The sequence below is a fragment of the Eschrichtius robustus genome, chromosome 7, assembly GCF_028021215.1.
Source record: "Eschrichtius robustus isolate mEscRob2 chromosome 7, mEscRob2.pri, whole genome shotgun sequence".
NCBI classification, from domain to species: domain Eukaryota; kingdom Metazoa; phylum Chordata; class Mammalia; order Artiodactyla; family Eschrichtiidae; genus Eschrichtius; species Eschrichtius robustus.
In genome coordinates this window covers 5995113-6010467 of record NC_090830.1, presented here as the reverse complement: position 1 = coordinate 6010467, position 15355 = coordinate 5995113, and the positions used below count along the sequence as shown (strand labels likewise).

Sequence of the window (15355 nt, the reverse complement as noted above, 5' to 3'; positions counted from 1 at the left end):
TCTTTTTTTTTTTTAAATGGGTGGGATTGTATTCCTGTTTTACTGGTTGTTTGGCCTAAGGCTTCCAGCACTGGAGTTTGTAAGCTGTTGGGTAGAGCTCGGTCTTTGTGCTGAGATGAGGACCTCTGGGAGACCTCACTGTGATGAATATTCCCTGGGGTATGAGGTTTTCTGTTACTCCAGTGGTTGAGACTCGGAGTTCCAACCACAGGAGCTCTGGCCCAACCCCTGGCTTGTGAACCAAGATCCTGCAAGCCTTGTGGGGTGGCAAAAAAAAAAAAAAGAAAAGGAAAAAGAAAAAAGGAGCAGAACAATAACAAAGAGAAAAAAAATAAAATAAGATTAGAAAACTAACAGATATGTAAGAAAGAATAAAAAAATAAAAATATAGATCAAAGAACAACCGGAAAGTAAAAGAGAACCACAGTAGTAAAAAAGAGGAGTTTAAAAAAAAAAAAAAAAAGCCAGACGAGGCCTTGGCTATGGGGGTGGGGCTTATGCAGGGGCAGGGTTTAGGTGGTGGGTGGGGCCTATGCTTAGAACCCACAGGGCTGGAACAGGCCCTGCGGGGTGGTGGGGCTTAGGCTCAACGCAGCAGGAGGTGCCAGGAGTGCCTCTGTCCCTGGAGGGCGCAGTACCAGGTCCAGGACCCCAGCAGGCTCACTGGGCCTGAGTGGGCAGGGGAAATGCTAGGTGCCTTCCCCCGAGTCCTCCGATCCCGGAGGACCCCTCCCCATTGGCCTCTCTTGTCCCCCCCCACCCCCACCCTGCCCCATGCCCCTAGGACCCACGCAGCAGGAGAGGGCTCCGGAAGACAGGGGACCAGACCCCAACAGGCTTCCTGGAGCCGATTGGGCGGGGGAAATGCCCATGGTGCTTCCCCTGATCCCCCGGCCCCAGAGGGTCCCCCCTGTCCACTTCTCCTCCTCTTCCCTTCTTCCCCCTCCTCCCTCCCTCCCATGCCCCTAGGACCCATGAGGCCAGAGGGGACCCTGGAGAACGAGAACGGATGACTAGGCTGAGAGCCCAGCAGGCTTCCCAGGGCCGAGTGGGTGGGGGAAATGCCCATGGCACCTTCCCTGATCCTCTGGTCTTGGAGGACCCCAACATCCCACCTCTCCTCCCCGCACCTCCCTCCTATGCCCCTGGGATCAACGCGGACTGGAGGGGGCCTTGGAGGGAGGAGGACCTGGCCCAGGAGCCCCACAGGCCTCCCGGGGCCCAGTTGGACAGGGGAAATGCCTGATCCTCCGAGCCCCTGAGGGTCCCTCGACGTGGGAACCCCTCTCCCATCCCAGCCACCCCTCGGGGTGCCATTCCTGTCCGACCTCCACTTCTCCTCCCCCCTCACTCCCCCATGTCCTACCCAGTCGCTCGGGGGTTCCTCCCGTCACCTTGGGCGTCGAGGGCCCCCACCAGCGTCCCACTGGCACCCTAGTTGTGTCTCCATGTGTCCTTTAAAAAGCATATTAAAGCTTAAAAAATTTTTAAACTAAAGTTCTAGTACATTTCTTGTTAGGATTATTCCTAAGTACTTTATCCTTTTTTGTTTTTTATTACAAATGAAATCTTCCGACCTTTTATGTGTCCTTTGGTTCTTTGGCTCTTTCTTATATGAAAATGTTTTGATACCTTTCTAAATGTTGCCTCCCAGAGTTTTAACTTGCCTGTTTCTTTTAAGGGTAGGATCCATAACTAAACTTAGAGCTCCAAAAACAAATAAATGAGCTCTTCTTATGGGCTTGACATTGTTTTCGATACTACTGTTACTCTAAATGCTGTATTTTGTGTAATCTCAGATCTTCCCTAGGTATGTCACATGGTTGTGCTGTGTTGATCTTATTGTTGAGACTCTTTTTCATATGTGCTGTTATCATGCCATGACTTTTCAAGTCACTCTTTGAACTGTTGGTTTGGGGACTGACATGCAGGGCCACGCATGCCACCTCTGTATGCATCTCTGCTACGGAATGTTCATCACCTATCCTGGAAAAATAGCTTGTGGCTAAGTGGCATTTTGAAGTAGAATATGGAAAAGTGGATTGGGCCCATTTCCTTAACCTAAACAGGTGATGAAATACTGACAAAATTTAACAAGAAAAAGAAGGCTGTGTAAGGGCGGGATTCTTTAGGGTTGTGTAGCAATAAGCACAGTAAAAATGAAGTTTGAGATGCAGAGCACTTAGGCCACTTGGTGCTGGGTGGTGCTAGAGTGTCACATGCAGGCCCTACTTACAGGGGAGTCATTTGGATGTTCTTTTCCCAGAGGAGCTCTATGGTGACTTTGAAGACCTGGAAACAGGGGACGTGCACAAGGGAAAATCAGGCCTGGATACTCAGGTATGACTTGGCCATGGCCAGCCATCAGCCACTGGTCCTTGATCTGTGGTCAGTATGTTCTGCAAGAGGCCCCATATGAGATGGATGGATTCCTTCCTAAAAGTGAAGAGGGTGGGAACGGACCAAAAGTTGTTGGTTTATTTATTATTGTTAATTGTTTTGAGTGATACCTATTACCTCTTCTTCTTGTTATGATTCTTCAGTCATTGAAAGTTTTATTAGCTCCTGGGTCAATGTCTTGCCATCATTCTCCTCCACTTAATTTTAAGTGCCGTTTTAAAAAAAAAAATAATTCCCTGTCCTCCCTAATATTTGTTTAGAACAGTATCTGGGAGCATCTGGGTTGGGATCAGTTGCTATTATTTTTATTCATGTTTGGCATTCCCAGCCATATTAAGGAATGGCAGCTAATTGTAATGCAGATGTCTAAATGTCTCTTGTTGCAGTACATGTTATTTAGAGACAAAGGCTGTTTTATTTTGTTTTCATGATGATCATAACTAAGATTTTTGCAGCTCAAATAGAACTTTTAAAATCTGCCTTAATGTTTAAAGAAGAGGTCTCCACAAATTTTTACAAAATTTTCTCTTCTGGAAATTTAAGGTTGAAGATGTGGAGGAAGAAGTTAAAGAAGAAGTTGACCCCAATGCAGAGGAAAGTGCTAAGAAAAAGCATTTGGATAAAAAGAGAAAATTGAAAGAGATGTTTGATGCAGAATATGATGAAGGAGAAAACACATACTTTGATGATCTTAAAGGAGAAATGCAGAAACAAGCACAGGTGAGAAAACTCAGTTCCTATCAGCCTCATTTCAGGGCTGTAATAGTGCTGTGAATATGTAACTTTGATTAGGTCTTTGCTCCCTGCCCGCTTCTGGGCCTCCTGTTTGGGCTCCTAGGTCAAGATGCAAATAGGTGTGTTTATTCATGCAGTTATCTAATTGTTTCTTCAGTCAGACATTCACCAGAAAAATATCAGTGTCTATTTTGTACCAAACATTAAATGTTGCGGAAGCAGAAATGGCTGAGACACGGCCACCATTTTTGAGGATCTTACAGAGTAGTGATTTGAGACAGTGTGTTTATTTACATGCAAGCATTGCCTTAGTATTCTGATTACTACTCCCTGGAACCGTAATTGAATAATTTGAATGTGTACGTGATTCTTGGCCTGTGTGGCTTATGCATATACCAGTGCTCTCTGGGGATGGTTTTCTGAAAACCCATCTTGGTCAGAGTTCAGAGGATACTTCGAATGTAAGGTCAGGTGCAAAGATAAAGGGAGCCTGTGGAATGCTGAAAGGGAGATAGTGTGGCCCTGCCGTCCGGGGATGCTGAGCAGGCTGTTTGAGATGATGAACTGACTCTGAAGGAGACACAGAGATGTGTACAGTTGATGGCAAGTGTTTGAGATGCGCTTTGACAAGTGGGGCCACCAAGAATCCCTGTAAACGCGAGCGTACCTTAATATGTCTTCTGCAGGTTAAGTATATGATTTGTGAAAATGCAGCTGACAGGGTTTGCTCAACCTAGGTCTTCATCTAGTCAAAGAAGTGTCTCCTGGTTAGTCATTAACATAGTGATTCAAAGTGTGTACTGACCTTTGATAGAAGTGACTAGGAAATGTAAGGCAGGTTCTGAAGTCTTTGCTTTAGGCCATTTATAATTTAAAATCACCTAGGGGCTTCCCTGGTGGTGCAGTGGTTAAGAATCCACCTGCCAGTGCAGGGGACACGGGTTCGATCCCTGATCCGGGAACATCCCACATACTGCAGAGCAAATAAGCCCGTGCGCCACAACTACTGAGCCTGTGCTCTATAGCCCACGAGCCACAACTACTGAAGCCTGCGCGCCTAGAGCCCGTGCTCTGCAACAAGAGAAGCCACCACAATGAGAAGCCCGCGCACCGCAATGAAGAGTAGCCCCCGCTCGCCGCAACTAGAGAAAGCCCGTGCGCGCACAGCAACGAAGACCCAACGCAACCAAAAAATAATAATAATAAAATAAAATCACCTAAAACCTTGTGGGTCATTGTAAAGAACTTTGAATTTTTTACTCTGAATGAAATGGGGGTCCATCGGGGGTTTTGAGTAGAGGAGAGACATGCATGATCTGCTTACCCCTTGAAAGGATTACCCTGGCACAAGTTCAGTAAGATTAACATGACTTACACTGGGGAGGGGGTGGGGGGTTGCAGTGATGAGAGGAAAGAAAGAGTCAAATTCTGGCTATACTTTTTTTGAAAGGTAGATCAATAGGATTTCCTGGTGGATTAAATGTGAGATGTGTGAGAGGGGAGATAAGGATGACTTACTGGAGGGATTGGGTTGTCATCAGTAAGATAGGAAAGCCTTTCATTGATGTCAGTCTACCTGGGAAGGTGAAGTTTGGATCTGTTAGGTTTGAGATACCTTTCAGACAAGAGGAGTGTCAGGTGGTCAGTTCTGGAGAGCTGTTGAGGCCAGGGACTTAAATGTGATGTACTCAGGATCTGGGTGCTTTTTAAAACTATGAGATAGGTGGAATGACCTGGGGAGTGAGCATGGAGTCAGGAGAGGAGAGGACCAGGACTGGGTACTTCAGGAGACTGGGCAGAGACAAGGAAGCAGCAGTGGAGACTGCGCAGCTCTCAGGAGATAGAAGAAATGTAAGAGGACATGAAGTATGCTGGAAACCACTGTAGAAGGAAGTGATAAATTGTTTCAAATCCTGCTGATGTGTTAACTACAGTGAAGACAGAATTGAGCACTGGATTAAGCACATGGAGGCCTTTAGTGACTTTGGCAAGCATTTCAATGGAGTATTGGTTCAAGTCCAGTTTTAGGGGATTTATGAGAATATGAGCAGCGTAACTGGAACCAGACTTTAGAAAACTTCTGTGGCATTTTGCTTCAGAGATAAGCAGAGAAATGGGGCAGTAGTGAGAGGAAGTGGAGTCAAAAGGTTTTAAGATGAGAGAAATAACAGGAAAGATTTGTTGGAATAAAGTCCAACAAAAGTGGATGATCTAGGGTGCAAGTAAAGCTTGGCATTAAATAGAGGCATGGATAATCTCTAACAGCTGCCTAGTAGAGCTTCCTGTGATTAAGGAAATGTATATCTTACTGTCTAATGTTGTAGCCGCCTAGCCACATGTTGATACTGACCACTTGAAATACAGTTAATGTGATTAAATGACTGAATTTTAAATTTTTATTTAATTTCAACTTAAATAGCCATGTGTGGCTACTATACTGAACAGTGCAGAGCTGTAATAAAAGGCTGAATATGGGTGTAAACCCTGGTAGAGGGGCTAACTGTGGAAGTTCTTTTAGGTTGCTTAAATTTTGAGTGAATTAGGAAACAGTCAACAGCTGAGAGTGAGGATGAGGGAGGAGGTACTGGGTGTTTGATGAAAAGAGAAAAAGTGTGAAATAATTGGGAGAGTAAGAAAAGAAAGTGTGGATGGGGAAGTTCAGAGTGTTTGTCGACCAACATTAAGGGCTGCTTTCAGAGTTGTTTGTATTTACTGTAGTATAGCTTGGAGCAACAGAGAAGAAAACAGTTGGGGCGTATCCTGAACAAACTGTATAGATAAAACATACATTATTTTTAATTAGGATAAAGCCTAAATAATTCTGTACATGGTTCCTTTATTTAGAAATTGCTCTTTTTTTTAAATGTTAATCTTACATTTATTAAAAGTGACAACATTATGGGTTTTTAATTGTGTTTGGTTTTTTTTCCCCTTCTCATGTATAGCTTAACCGGGCAGAATTCGAAGATCAAGATGATGAAGCCAGAGTTCAGTATGAGGGTTTTCGACCTGGGATGTATGTCCGAATTGAGATAGAAAACGTCCCCTGTGAATTCGTGCTTAACTTTGACCCACATTACCCAATTATTTTGGGTGGTTTGGGCAATAGTGAGGGCAATGTTGGATATGTACAGGTAGGTACCCTTCACTGTATGCTTAACGATTGAGGTTCTTTGGTCATACTTGTACCAGTAATCTTACTGAAATCTCTTCTCCTTTCAGATGCGTCTGAAGAAACATCGTTGGTATAAGAAAATCCTCAAGTCCCGAGATCCAGTCATTTTTTCTGTAGGGTGGAGGAGGTTTCAGACCATCCCACTTTATTATATTGAAGACCACAATGGAAGACAAAGGCTTCTGAAATACACCCCACTGCACATGCATTGTGGAGCAACCTTTTGGGGTAAAAAGGGATTAGAATAAACTTGCTTGTAGGTTAATTTAAATCTTTTAGGCTTTATCATTATAGTTTTGCTTTTTTCCTTTCATGAAATCCCAATTCATAAGATTTTTCTCTTTTTTTTGGATTGGAGTGTATATGTAAAGCAGAATCCAGAATGTGTGGTTCACTGTATTTTTTTTTTTTTTTTCCTGTTTCCTTTAAGGTCCTATCACTCCACAGGGTACTGGGTTCTTGGCAATACAGTCTGTCAGTGGCGTAATGGTAACTATCTTTGATGGTTTATTTTATAGATTGTGTTTGAGAAATAATGTCTTGATTATGGAATATGTACCTGAAACTTTAAGTTGAAAATTATTCAAGTATTTATAGTAAACTTCTCTTTGCTTTTAATTTTCCTGCTTTTAATTTTGCTTTTAAGTAAGGTGTGGGAGTAGAGAAGAGGGAAATAGAAGAATTGTAATGGTACTGATGACATTTTATATTTTTATGCTTTTATGCTTTTATATTTTATGCTTTTTAATATTTTTCTAAAAATATTTAAGCAGTGCTCACCATGAGCTAACCACTCGACTAGGTTCTGGCATACATTGGATACCAGTTAGACATAAGACTACCCCCTAGTAATCTGGTTTAGCAAGGTATGTTCACACAGTCTTCATTTGACCAATCAGAGCAGGTTTTATTGGCCTCATTTAACAGAAAAGAAAACAAAATAATGGGCAAATGGAATCCATCCTGAATGTCCAAAATTTAATTTCTCAAACATTTTAGCCAAATTTTCATATTCCCTTTCATTCATTCATCTTTGTGAAACTGTGTTACTATGAAATCACCCTCAGGAAAATGCTCAAGATATCATTAATTTTGGCGTACATGTATTATAGTTTCAGATAGCTTTTGTTAAAATACTGTTTTGCATGTTCATATATTCTTTCTTACTTTTTCTTAGGTGATTGTAAGTGAATTGCACTTTGGTAATTTGTTGCATTACAGAGAAATGTAGTTCTTCTCTTGCTGACATTATTCCTGTATTCACATTTTGGGGGTTCCTTTTTAGGCTGATTTCCGGATAGCTGCCACAGGAGTTGTCCTTGATCTGGATAAATCTATAAAAATTGTGAAGAAATTAAAGCTAACTGGTTTTCCATATAAAATTTTCAAGAACACTTCATTCATTAAGGTATATATATATATATATATCTGTATATTCATATGCTTATAAATGTGTATATTGTTAAAGGAGGAATGAAATATTCTAATATAGGTCTAAGATATAGTTCTAATGTTTTCAGAAAACTATTTGAAATCTTTTATAAACTTGGTCTTTGATATTTTTGGTTTACTTCTTTATATTTTATATTCTTTATATTTAGTTTACTTCTTTAGATTTCTGAGCATATTTAAGTAACACAGAGCAGTATAACATGGGAGGGTAGTTTGAGCAACATTAATTGAAAATTTCATCAGTAGAGGATGTTTCCATTAAAAACACAGAGTTAAGATGATCATAAAATGTTCTTATAATATAAGGTAATACTACCATCAGCATTTATCTTGCTGTCTCTTTATTTTCTGAGTGTGTGCACCTAAGTAATAGGATGTGAACTGTCGTCAAGCCCTGTGAGATGACAGCAAAGGCCATCTAGGCCAGTTCAGACCAATAAATATCTTTTTGATCTTCTTTTCTACAAAGATAGCAGTGATGAACATGTTAATGAGCCCACAGTAGAGTCTTAATTAGTGTTATTTCAGGGAAGATAGAGTTGTATTCCTTTTGACTTAGTAATTCCACCTTTAGGGGGAAAAATATAGTTGATTTTTTTATCACCTTTCAATGAATTATTCTTTGTTTTTTAACCAAGGATATATTTATGAACTAAGAAGTAAAATATCTGACTTTGTGTGTATGTATTTTTTTAATATATATATGTATATGTATATATATACCTGTAGGGAATGTTTAATTCTGCTTTGGAAGTGGCCAAATTTGAAGGTGCTGTGATTCGAACTGTCAGTGGAATAAGGGGACAGATCAAGAAGGCGCTCCGGGCTCCAGAAGGAGCTTTCCGGGCCACCTTTGAGGATAAACTGCTGATGAGTGGTAAATATCCTTTGTGGTGTGTTCTTAACAGCATGTTACCTACCATTCACTATTGATTTCTAGCCAGTGTGAACTATAGGTGGTAGTTTAGGTCTTTAGAAACAGGAGTCAGCTGTAGCTCTCCCCAGCTGGAGCATCTTGTGTACCACTCCCAGCCACACCCAGAAAAAGCTTTGTGTTATTCAGAAGTAGTTCACTTGGTGAAGTCTCTCTTCAAATACTGTGCAACCAGCTAGAGAAGTTTGGAGTGAGTATTTTGTTCTTTTGTTTACCAAGATGGATATGAATCTTCTTTTGAAAATGTTAATGTAAATTTCCTCTCTTTCCAGACATTGTCTTCATGAGAACTTGGTATCCTGTCTCTGTTCCAGCCTTCTATAACCCAGTAACATCTTTGTTGAAACCAGCTGGTGAGAAAGACACCTGGTCAGGAATGCGGACAACTGGTCAACTCCGGCTCTCCCATGGCATCAAACTAAAGGCCAGCAAGGATTCTCTGTATAAGGTACAATCACCCATGTGCTCTGTAGATGGGTGTCACCTAGAAGCTTCATATGTAATGTTTCTTGTGGTTTGAATTTTCAAGTAGAAAGTCTAACATTAAATTTGAATGAACATGTTGTACATTCCTAGACTATTTTGGAAGGAACACAGGACAAGTGGTAATAGTGGTTTTCTGTGGATTGGAAAGGAGACTTAAACTTTTCACTGTATATACCTCTTTTGAACTTTTTTTTTTGTACTATATACATGTATTAATTTGAAAAACATTAATGTACTGATTCTTATTGAAGCAAGGGGGAGGGGTTTTTTGAGAGTTTTAATAAACTTTTTATTGAAGTGTTAACATACACACAGAAAAGTACACAAATAATAAGTGTATAAAGCTCATTGAATTTTAGCATACCTAAGTTGCCATCGCCTGGATCAAGCAATAGAATTACCAGCACAATAGAAGTCCCCCTTGTGACCTCTCCCAGTCACTACCCCACCTCCACCTCAGAGATAGCCGCTATCCCAACTCCTGACATGGAAATTCCTTCTGCCTTTTTTTGAGTTTTATAAAATATACCACGTACTGTTTTGCCTGGTTTCTTTCCTTCAGTATTATGAGATTCATCCATGTTCTTGTATATAGCAGACATTTATTTGTTTTTATCGTTGAGTAGAATTTCATTGTATGAGAATGTCGGTTTTATCCATTGATGGACAGTGTTTCGAATTTTTGGCTATTATAAATGCTGCCCTGAACACTTATATGCAACTTGTTTGGTGTGCATGTGCACACAGTTCCGTTGCATAGATCCCCATGGGTGGGATTGCCAGGTTACAGGGTACATGTGTTCAACATCAGTGTGTGATCCCTGTAGTATACTGAAATACCAGGTTAGACTTGAACAGCTTATCAGAGTTCTAGTTATTCCACATCCTTTCCAGTAGTTGGCCTCATCAGTATTTTAAAATGTTAAGTTCTCAGTGCCTGTCTGGATTCCCATTTTCATTCAAGTTTTGGTCTCTGAGAACGTCCATTATTTTGTTCACAGGTTAACAATGCATTTGAAAAGATTTGTTTGTGTTAATGCAGGATATTTAATTGTTTTGTAATAAGAGGGTAATTCAGGGTATTGGTCTGCCATCCTGCTAGAAACAGAAGTTTTCCAGACATTAGTTTTTCTGTAACATAGTTAATAAAATTTGAATCACATTGCCATGAATTTCTCTTAAAATATACTTCAGGACATAGTACCTGTTGTCCAGTCTGTGGTGCTTACTTGTTTTTGAGAAGGAGATTTCTCTGATTTCTTTCATTCTAAAATATTTTGGTTTCTTAAACAGAATATTGAATATTATTGTGGGTGATGTCTTTAACAGTAAATTCATAAAGATACAGCAGACATATTCTCTATATAGTTGTCGACCTTGGTAAAGGTCTAGGGCAAAACTTTCAACTTATTAACTACTTCTGAGGCAGGTAAGAATTTTGGTCATCTCAATTTAAGCATAGAATTTGGTTAGCTTGAAAACTGAATGTAGAAGGAGTTTTGCCTTCATTTGTCATTTAAATGTCACTCTTCTCAACCAGCCTTCTATTAGAAACAGAATAAAGTTAAACTTCTTAATGAGAATCAGGGATGGGGGCATTTCAGCTGCTCATTGGAGGAAGAACTATGTCCTTAAATCCAGAGAGGTTTATAGTCAAGATGAAAAGCTAGTTATTCTTGTTAGGCTAGAAAAAACCGTCTCAGTGCCCCAAAGATAAGGCCAGAGTTTTCCATTAACAGAAACTTTGGATCTTTTCATCTGCTCTGTTGAGATCCTATCGTCCATACTGTAGATACTGGGCACAGTTGATTTCTTGGAAGAATTGTAAATATGTATATTCTATATATTCCTTTGTTTTGCCTGCAGCCGTGCATGCCCATTGAGGCAATATATATTTGATGGATGATTGAGTCCTCATTTCTGATGGTCAGCAAACTGTGGTGTTACTGATCTTGTGGAAAAATCAACCCATTGAGAAGATTTTATGCAAGTTTTAAATGCACATAGATCATAATATAAATATGTCACAGTCTTTGTTTTATTTTTCTTTTTCAGCCAATTGTGAGGCAAAAGAAACATTTTAATTCACTGCACATTCCAAAAGCCTTGCAGAAGGCCCTGCCATTTAAGAGCAAGCCCAAGACCCAAGCAAAGGCAGGCAAGATTCCAAAGGACAGACTGAGACCAGCTGTCATACGGGAGCCTCATGAAAGGAAGGTACTGTTGATGGACGGCTTCCAGCATGTTGCATTTAGATGTGAAAATAATGCTTTCAGTAACACACTTGGCATTTTTACTGCATTCTCACTTTTCATTAGGAAAGGATAAGGGCCAGACTTATTCAAGGCACTAGATCTGGAAGTTAGAAGAAAGGCCGGAGTCCATTTTGCTTCTTGTGTTTAGTCATGCTCTGCCTTATGCATTTTAATGGGGAATAATAGGCACACAGCTGGCAAATCACTCTTAGTTGTACAGAGTATCCACAGAGTGATTTAACAAAGGTGGTTTTGTGGTCAAGGCCATTATTTAAGTATTTTGCTAAGTAAATATGCTCCTACTTATATTGCCATGCAAATTACAATTTCCTAGTTCAGGATAAATTTTCACTAGGTTAATATTCATTTGGATCATGAATTGATTGTAACTTTGATGCCATCAGCTGTGGTGTTTAGGCCTCCTGAAACTTAGAAGGAAAGCATGCTGTAGCTGTAAGAATATTCTGATGCTCACTGGGTTTCGCCCTTGTCAGATCCTTGCGCTGCTGGATGCTCTGAGTACAGTGCACAGTGAGAAGGTGAAGAAAGCCAAGGAGCAACGGCATCTACACAACAAAGAACACTTCAAAGTGAAGCAGAAGGAGGAAGAAGAGAAACTGAAGCGACAGAAGGACCTCAGGAAGAAGCTCTACCGAATTCAGGGTCAGAAAGAAAGAAGAAATCAGAAGTCCAGCCTGAAGGGGCCTGAGGAGCAATTGAAGTGATCTGCAGACAGACAGACAGACAGTCATTTGAATCTGCAGTGATGAATGGTTTCATATATTGCAGTACTTTTAAATAACAAGTCAGGGGAGTGGAGCCTAAGCACAACCTCTTTGTTGGATTTATTGCCTAGACTGTGCCTTTGAGAGGAGAAATGGAGACTGCTGATAGGACACCTGTTCATTCTCAACATCTGGGTTATGTCAAAATAAAGCGATATAATTTATGGTTTTCTAGATTCCCTCACATTCCTCTTACCTGTCTCAGTTTAATTTTGTGCTACAAAAGTATCATTAAAATATCTTCTTGTTAATTTTGGCTTAGTAGTTTTCATTAGGGGATGAATGCTTGATAATTGCTTACTCTACCACCTTCATGATGAGTCTTCCAGAAGGGAAAAAATATTAACTTGAATCCTCAGCATTAAGATAAAATTTTAGAGAAGGATATATAGTTATTTTTATTTTTTTGTCTGTCATATGTTATATTCTTTGATTATTGACCCTAATGGACATTTTAACGTCTTATTTCACATGTTTTTCAAGTTAGTATAATAGCTAGTTAACACTAAATACTGTTTTAATGCTTTTAGACTAGGGATGACATCTGTGGAGGTAGTTAGGCATTCTGTCTGCAGTTCATGTTGATATACCCTCTGGGTCTAAAATGCATGCCTGAGAGACATCAACACCTAGCTGGGAGTGGGTAGAATCATCTAGGAATAGGAAGGGATCAAGATGAAACAGTCAGGTCTTAGTCCAGCGTTCTTTCCATTAGTTCAGTATCTTCACATACATCAAAGAACATCACCAAGTCCAACCCGCATATGCAGGCCAGCGCCCAAGAAGCGCAAGTGATCCTGCTGAGATGTCCATTTGACTAAAAGCTGAGCAGGTCCAGCTTAGCAAGGCTGTGCACAGAAGCCAGACACATAACCGACATGAACAAAGAGGGCAGCCTGTCTTTCCCAGTGTCTTAGACTACTACACGCAGACTTGACCATCCCAGTACTAGGTGCAGGGAGGGTCTGGGTAGGGCTCCAGGCTCTGCCACTCTTCATGGTGTGACTCTGGGTAAGTTCCTGAGTATCTTGGAGTTTCAAGTTTCTTATCTGTAATATGGGGATGATAAACTAATCTTGCAGTCTGTGAGGATTTAATGAGACAAAATGCAAAGTGACTGGTACAGAACAGATTTTTAAATTTTTTGTTTCTCCTTCTGGTCCCATTTTAGAGTTGTATAGGTCTGTGAATTTGGACACTTATATAGGTTGTAAAACATACCTATATATTCATGTAATCAACACCACTGTCAAGATACCAAACAGTCCCATCTCTCCAAAGCACTTCCTCATGCTATGCAGCCCAAGCCTTCCCCACTTCCCCACTCCCCACTACCAAAAAAACTGATGTGATTTTTTTTTTTTAAGATTTATTGATTGATTGATTGCTATGTTGGGTCTTCGTTTCTGTGCTAGGGCTTTCTCTAGTTGCGGCAAGCGGGGGCCACTCCTCATCTTGGTGCGCGAGCCTCTCACCATCGTGGCCTCTCTTGTTGCAGAGCACAGGCTCCAGACGCGCAGGCTCAGTAATTGTGGCTCACGGGCCCAGTTGCTCCGCGGCATGCGGGATCCTCCCAGACCAGGGCTCGAACCCGTGTCCCCTGCATTAGCAGGCAGATTCTCAACCACTGCGCCACCAGGGAAGCCCTGATGTGTTTTTCATCACTACAACTTTGTCATTTCAAGAATATCATGTAAGTGGAACAATATGGTATGTACTCTTTTGAAATTGGCATCATATCTTTGAGATTCATCCCAATTGTCCTGTGTATCAATGGTGCGTTCCTTTTGATTACTAAATAGTTACCAGCTGTACAGACAGGCCACAGTTGGTTATCCATTCCCCAGTGGAAGAGCATTGTGGTTGTTTCTAGTTTTGGGCAATTATGAATGCAGCTGCTGTAAATATCTGTGTAGAGGTTTTTGTGTGAACATAAATTTTCATTACTCCAGGGTAAAAATACCCAGGAGTAGCGCTTCTGGGTCATATGGTTTAAAAGAACTGTCAAACTGTCTTCTGGAGGGGCTGTACCATTTTGCATTCCATCTCACTGGTTTTAATTTGCATTTCCCTAATGACCAATAATATTGAGCATGTTTTCATATGCTTACTTGCCTTTCATATACTGTGTCCTCTTTGGTGAAGTTTATGTTCAAGTCTTTTGCCTACTTTTTATTTGGATCATTTTCTTGTTGTTGATTTTGAGAGTTTCTTATATATTTTGGAAGCAGTCCTTTGTCACATATGTGATTTGCAGGTACTTTCTCCTAGTCTATTGCTGTCTTTTCGTTCTCTTAACAGTGTCTTTTGCAAAATTTAAAATATTTGTCAAGCCTAATTTATTACTTTTTTTCTTTTATGAATCATGCATTTGGTGTCATGGCTCAGAACTCTTTTCCTAACCACAGATCATGAAATTTTCTCCTATGTTTTCTTCTAAAAGCTTTATAGCTTTACGATTTTCATTTTGAGTTAACTTTTATATAAGGAGTGAGATTTAGGTTGGGGTATTTTTTTTTAACTAACAGACAACAAATTGTTCTAATACCATTTGTTGAAAGGCTATCCTTTCTCCATTGAGATACCTTTGCATCCTTGTCAAAAATCAGTTGGGCATATTTGTGAGGGTATATCCTGGGCTCTCTGTTGTGTTCTGTTCTTTGATTGATGCGTCTATACCTTTGCTGCAAGATCTTGATTATTGTAGCTTTACAGTAAGTCTTAAAATTGGGAAGTGTGATTCCTCTAAATAAATTTATTTCTCTTTTTCAAAATTGTTGCAGCTGTTCTAGGGCCTTTTCCTTTTGGTATAAATTTTAATAAGCTTGCCTACATTTATCAAAAAATCCTGCTGTGATTTTGATTGCATTAAATCTGTAGATCAACTTGGAGAGTATTGACATTTTCACTCTGTTGGGTCCTCCAATCCATGGCATATCTCTCAATTTATGTAGGACTTTTTTTGCCTTTAAACTGTTTACTGCTAGTTTTTAGAAAAACGACTGATTTTTGTATGTTGAGCTTACATTCTGTGACGTTACTAGGCCCATTTATTAGTTCTAGACCTTTCTTGTGGAGGAGGGGAACACATTCCTTGGGATTTTATACTTAGACTATCATGTTGTCTGCAAGT

The 15355-nt window shown here is 40.3% G+C and overlaps 1 protein-coding gene across 2 annotated transcripts in view; it reads left to right on the top strand.

Moving 5' to 3' along the window:
- The window catches only part of BMS1 (BMS1 ribosome biogenesis factor), a 44243-nt gene extending 31770 nt beyond the window's left edge, over nucleotides 1-12473 (top strand). For both annotated transcript variants that reach the window (XM_068547521.1, XM_068547522.1), the window contains exons 14-23: nucleotides 2267-2340; nucleotides 2944-3120; nucleotides 6081-6269; nucleotides 6358-6538; nucleotides 6741-6799; nucleotides 7596-7718; nucleotides 8492-8639; nucleotides 8969-9144; nucleotides 11238-11399; nucleotides 11932-12473. In XM_068547521.1, the coding sequence (XP_068403622.1) occupies nucleotides 2267-2340; nucleotides 2944-3120; nucleotides 6081-6269; nucleotides 6358-6538; nucleotides 6741-6799; nucleotides 7596-7718; nucleotides 8492-8639; nucleotides 8969-9144; nucleotides 11238-11399; nucleotides 11932-12162 (1520 nt within the window). In that variant the 3' untranslated portion in view covers nucleotides 12163-12473. The remainder of the gene's footprint in view (nucleotides 1-2266; nucleotides 2341-2943; nucleotides 3121-6080; nucleotides 6270-6357; nucleotides 6539-6740; nucleotides 6800-7595; nucleotides 7719-8491; nucleotides 8640-8968; nucleotides 9145-11237; nucleotides 11400-11931) is intronic.
- Nucleotides 12474-15355: the final 2882 nt, after the last annotated feature.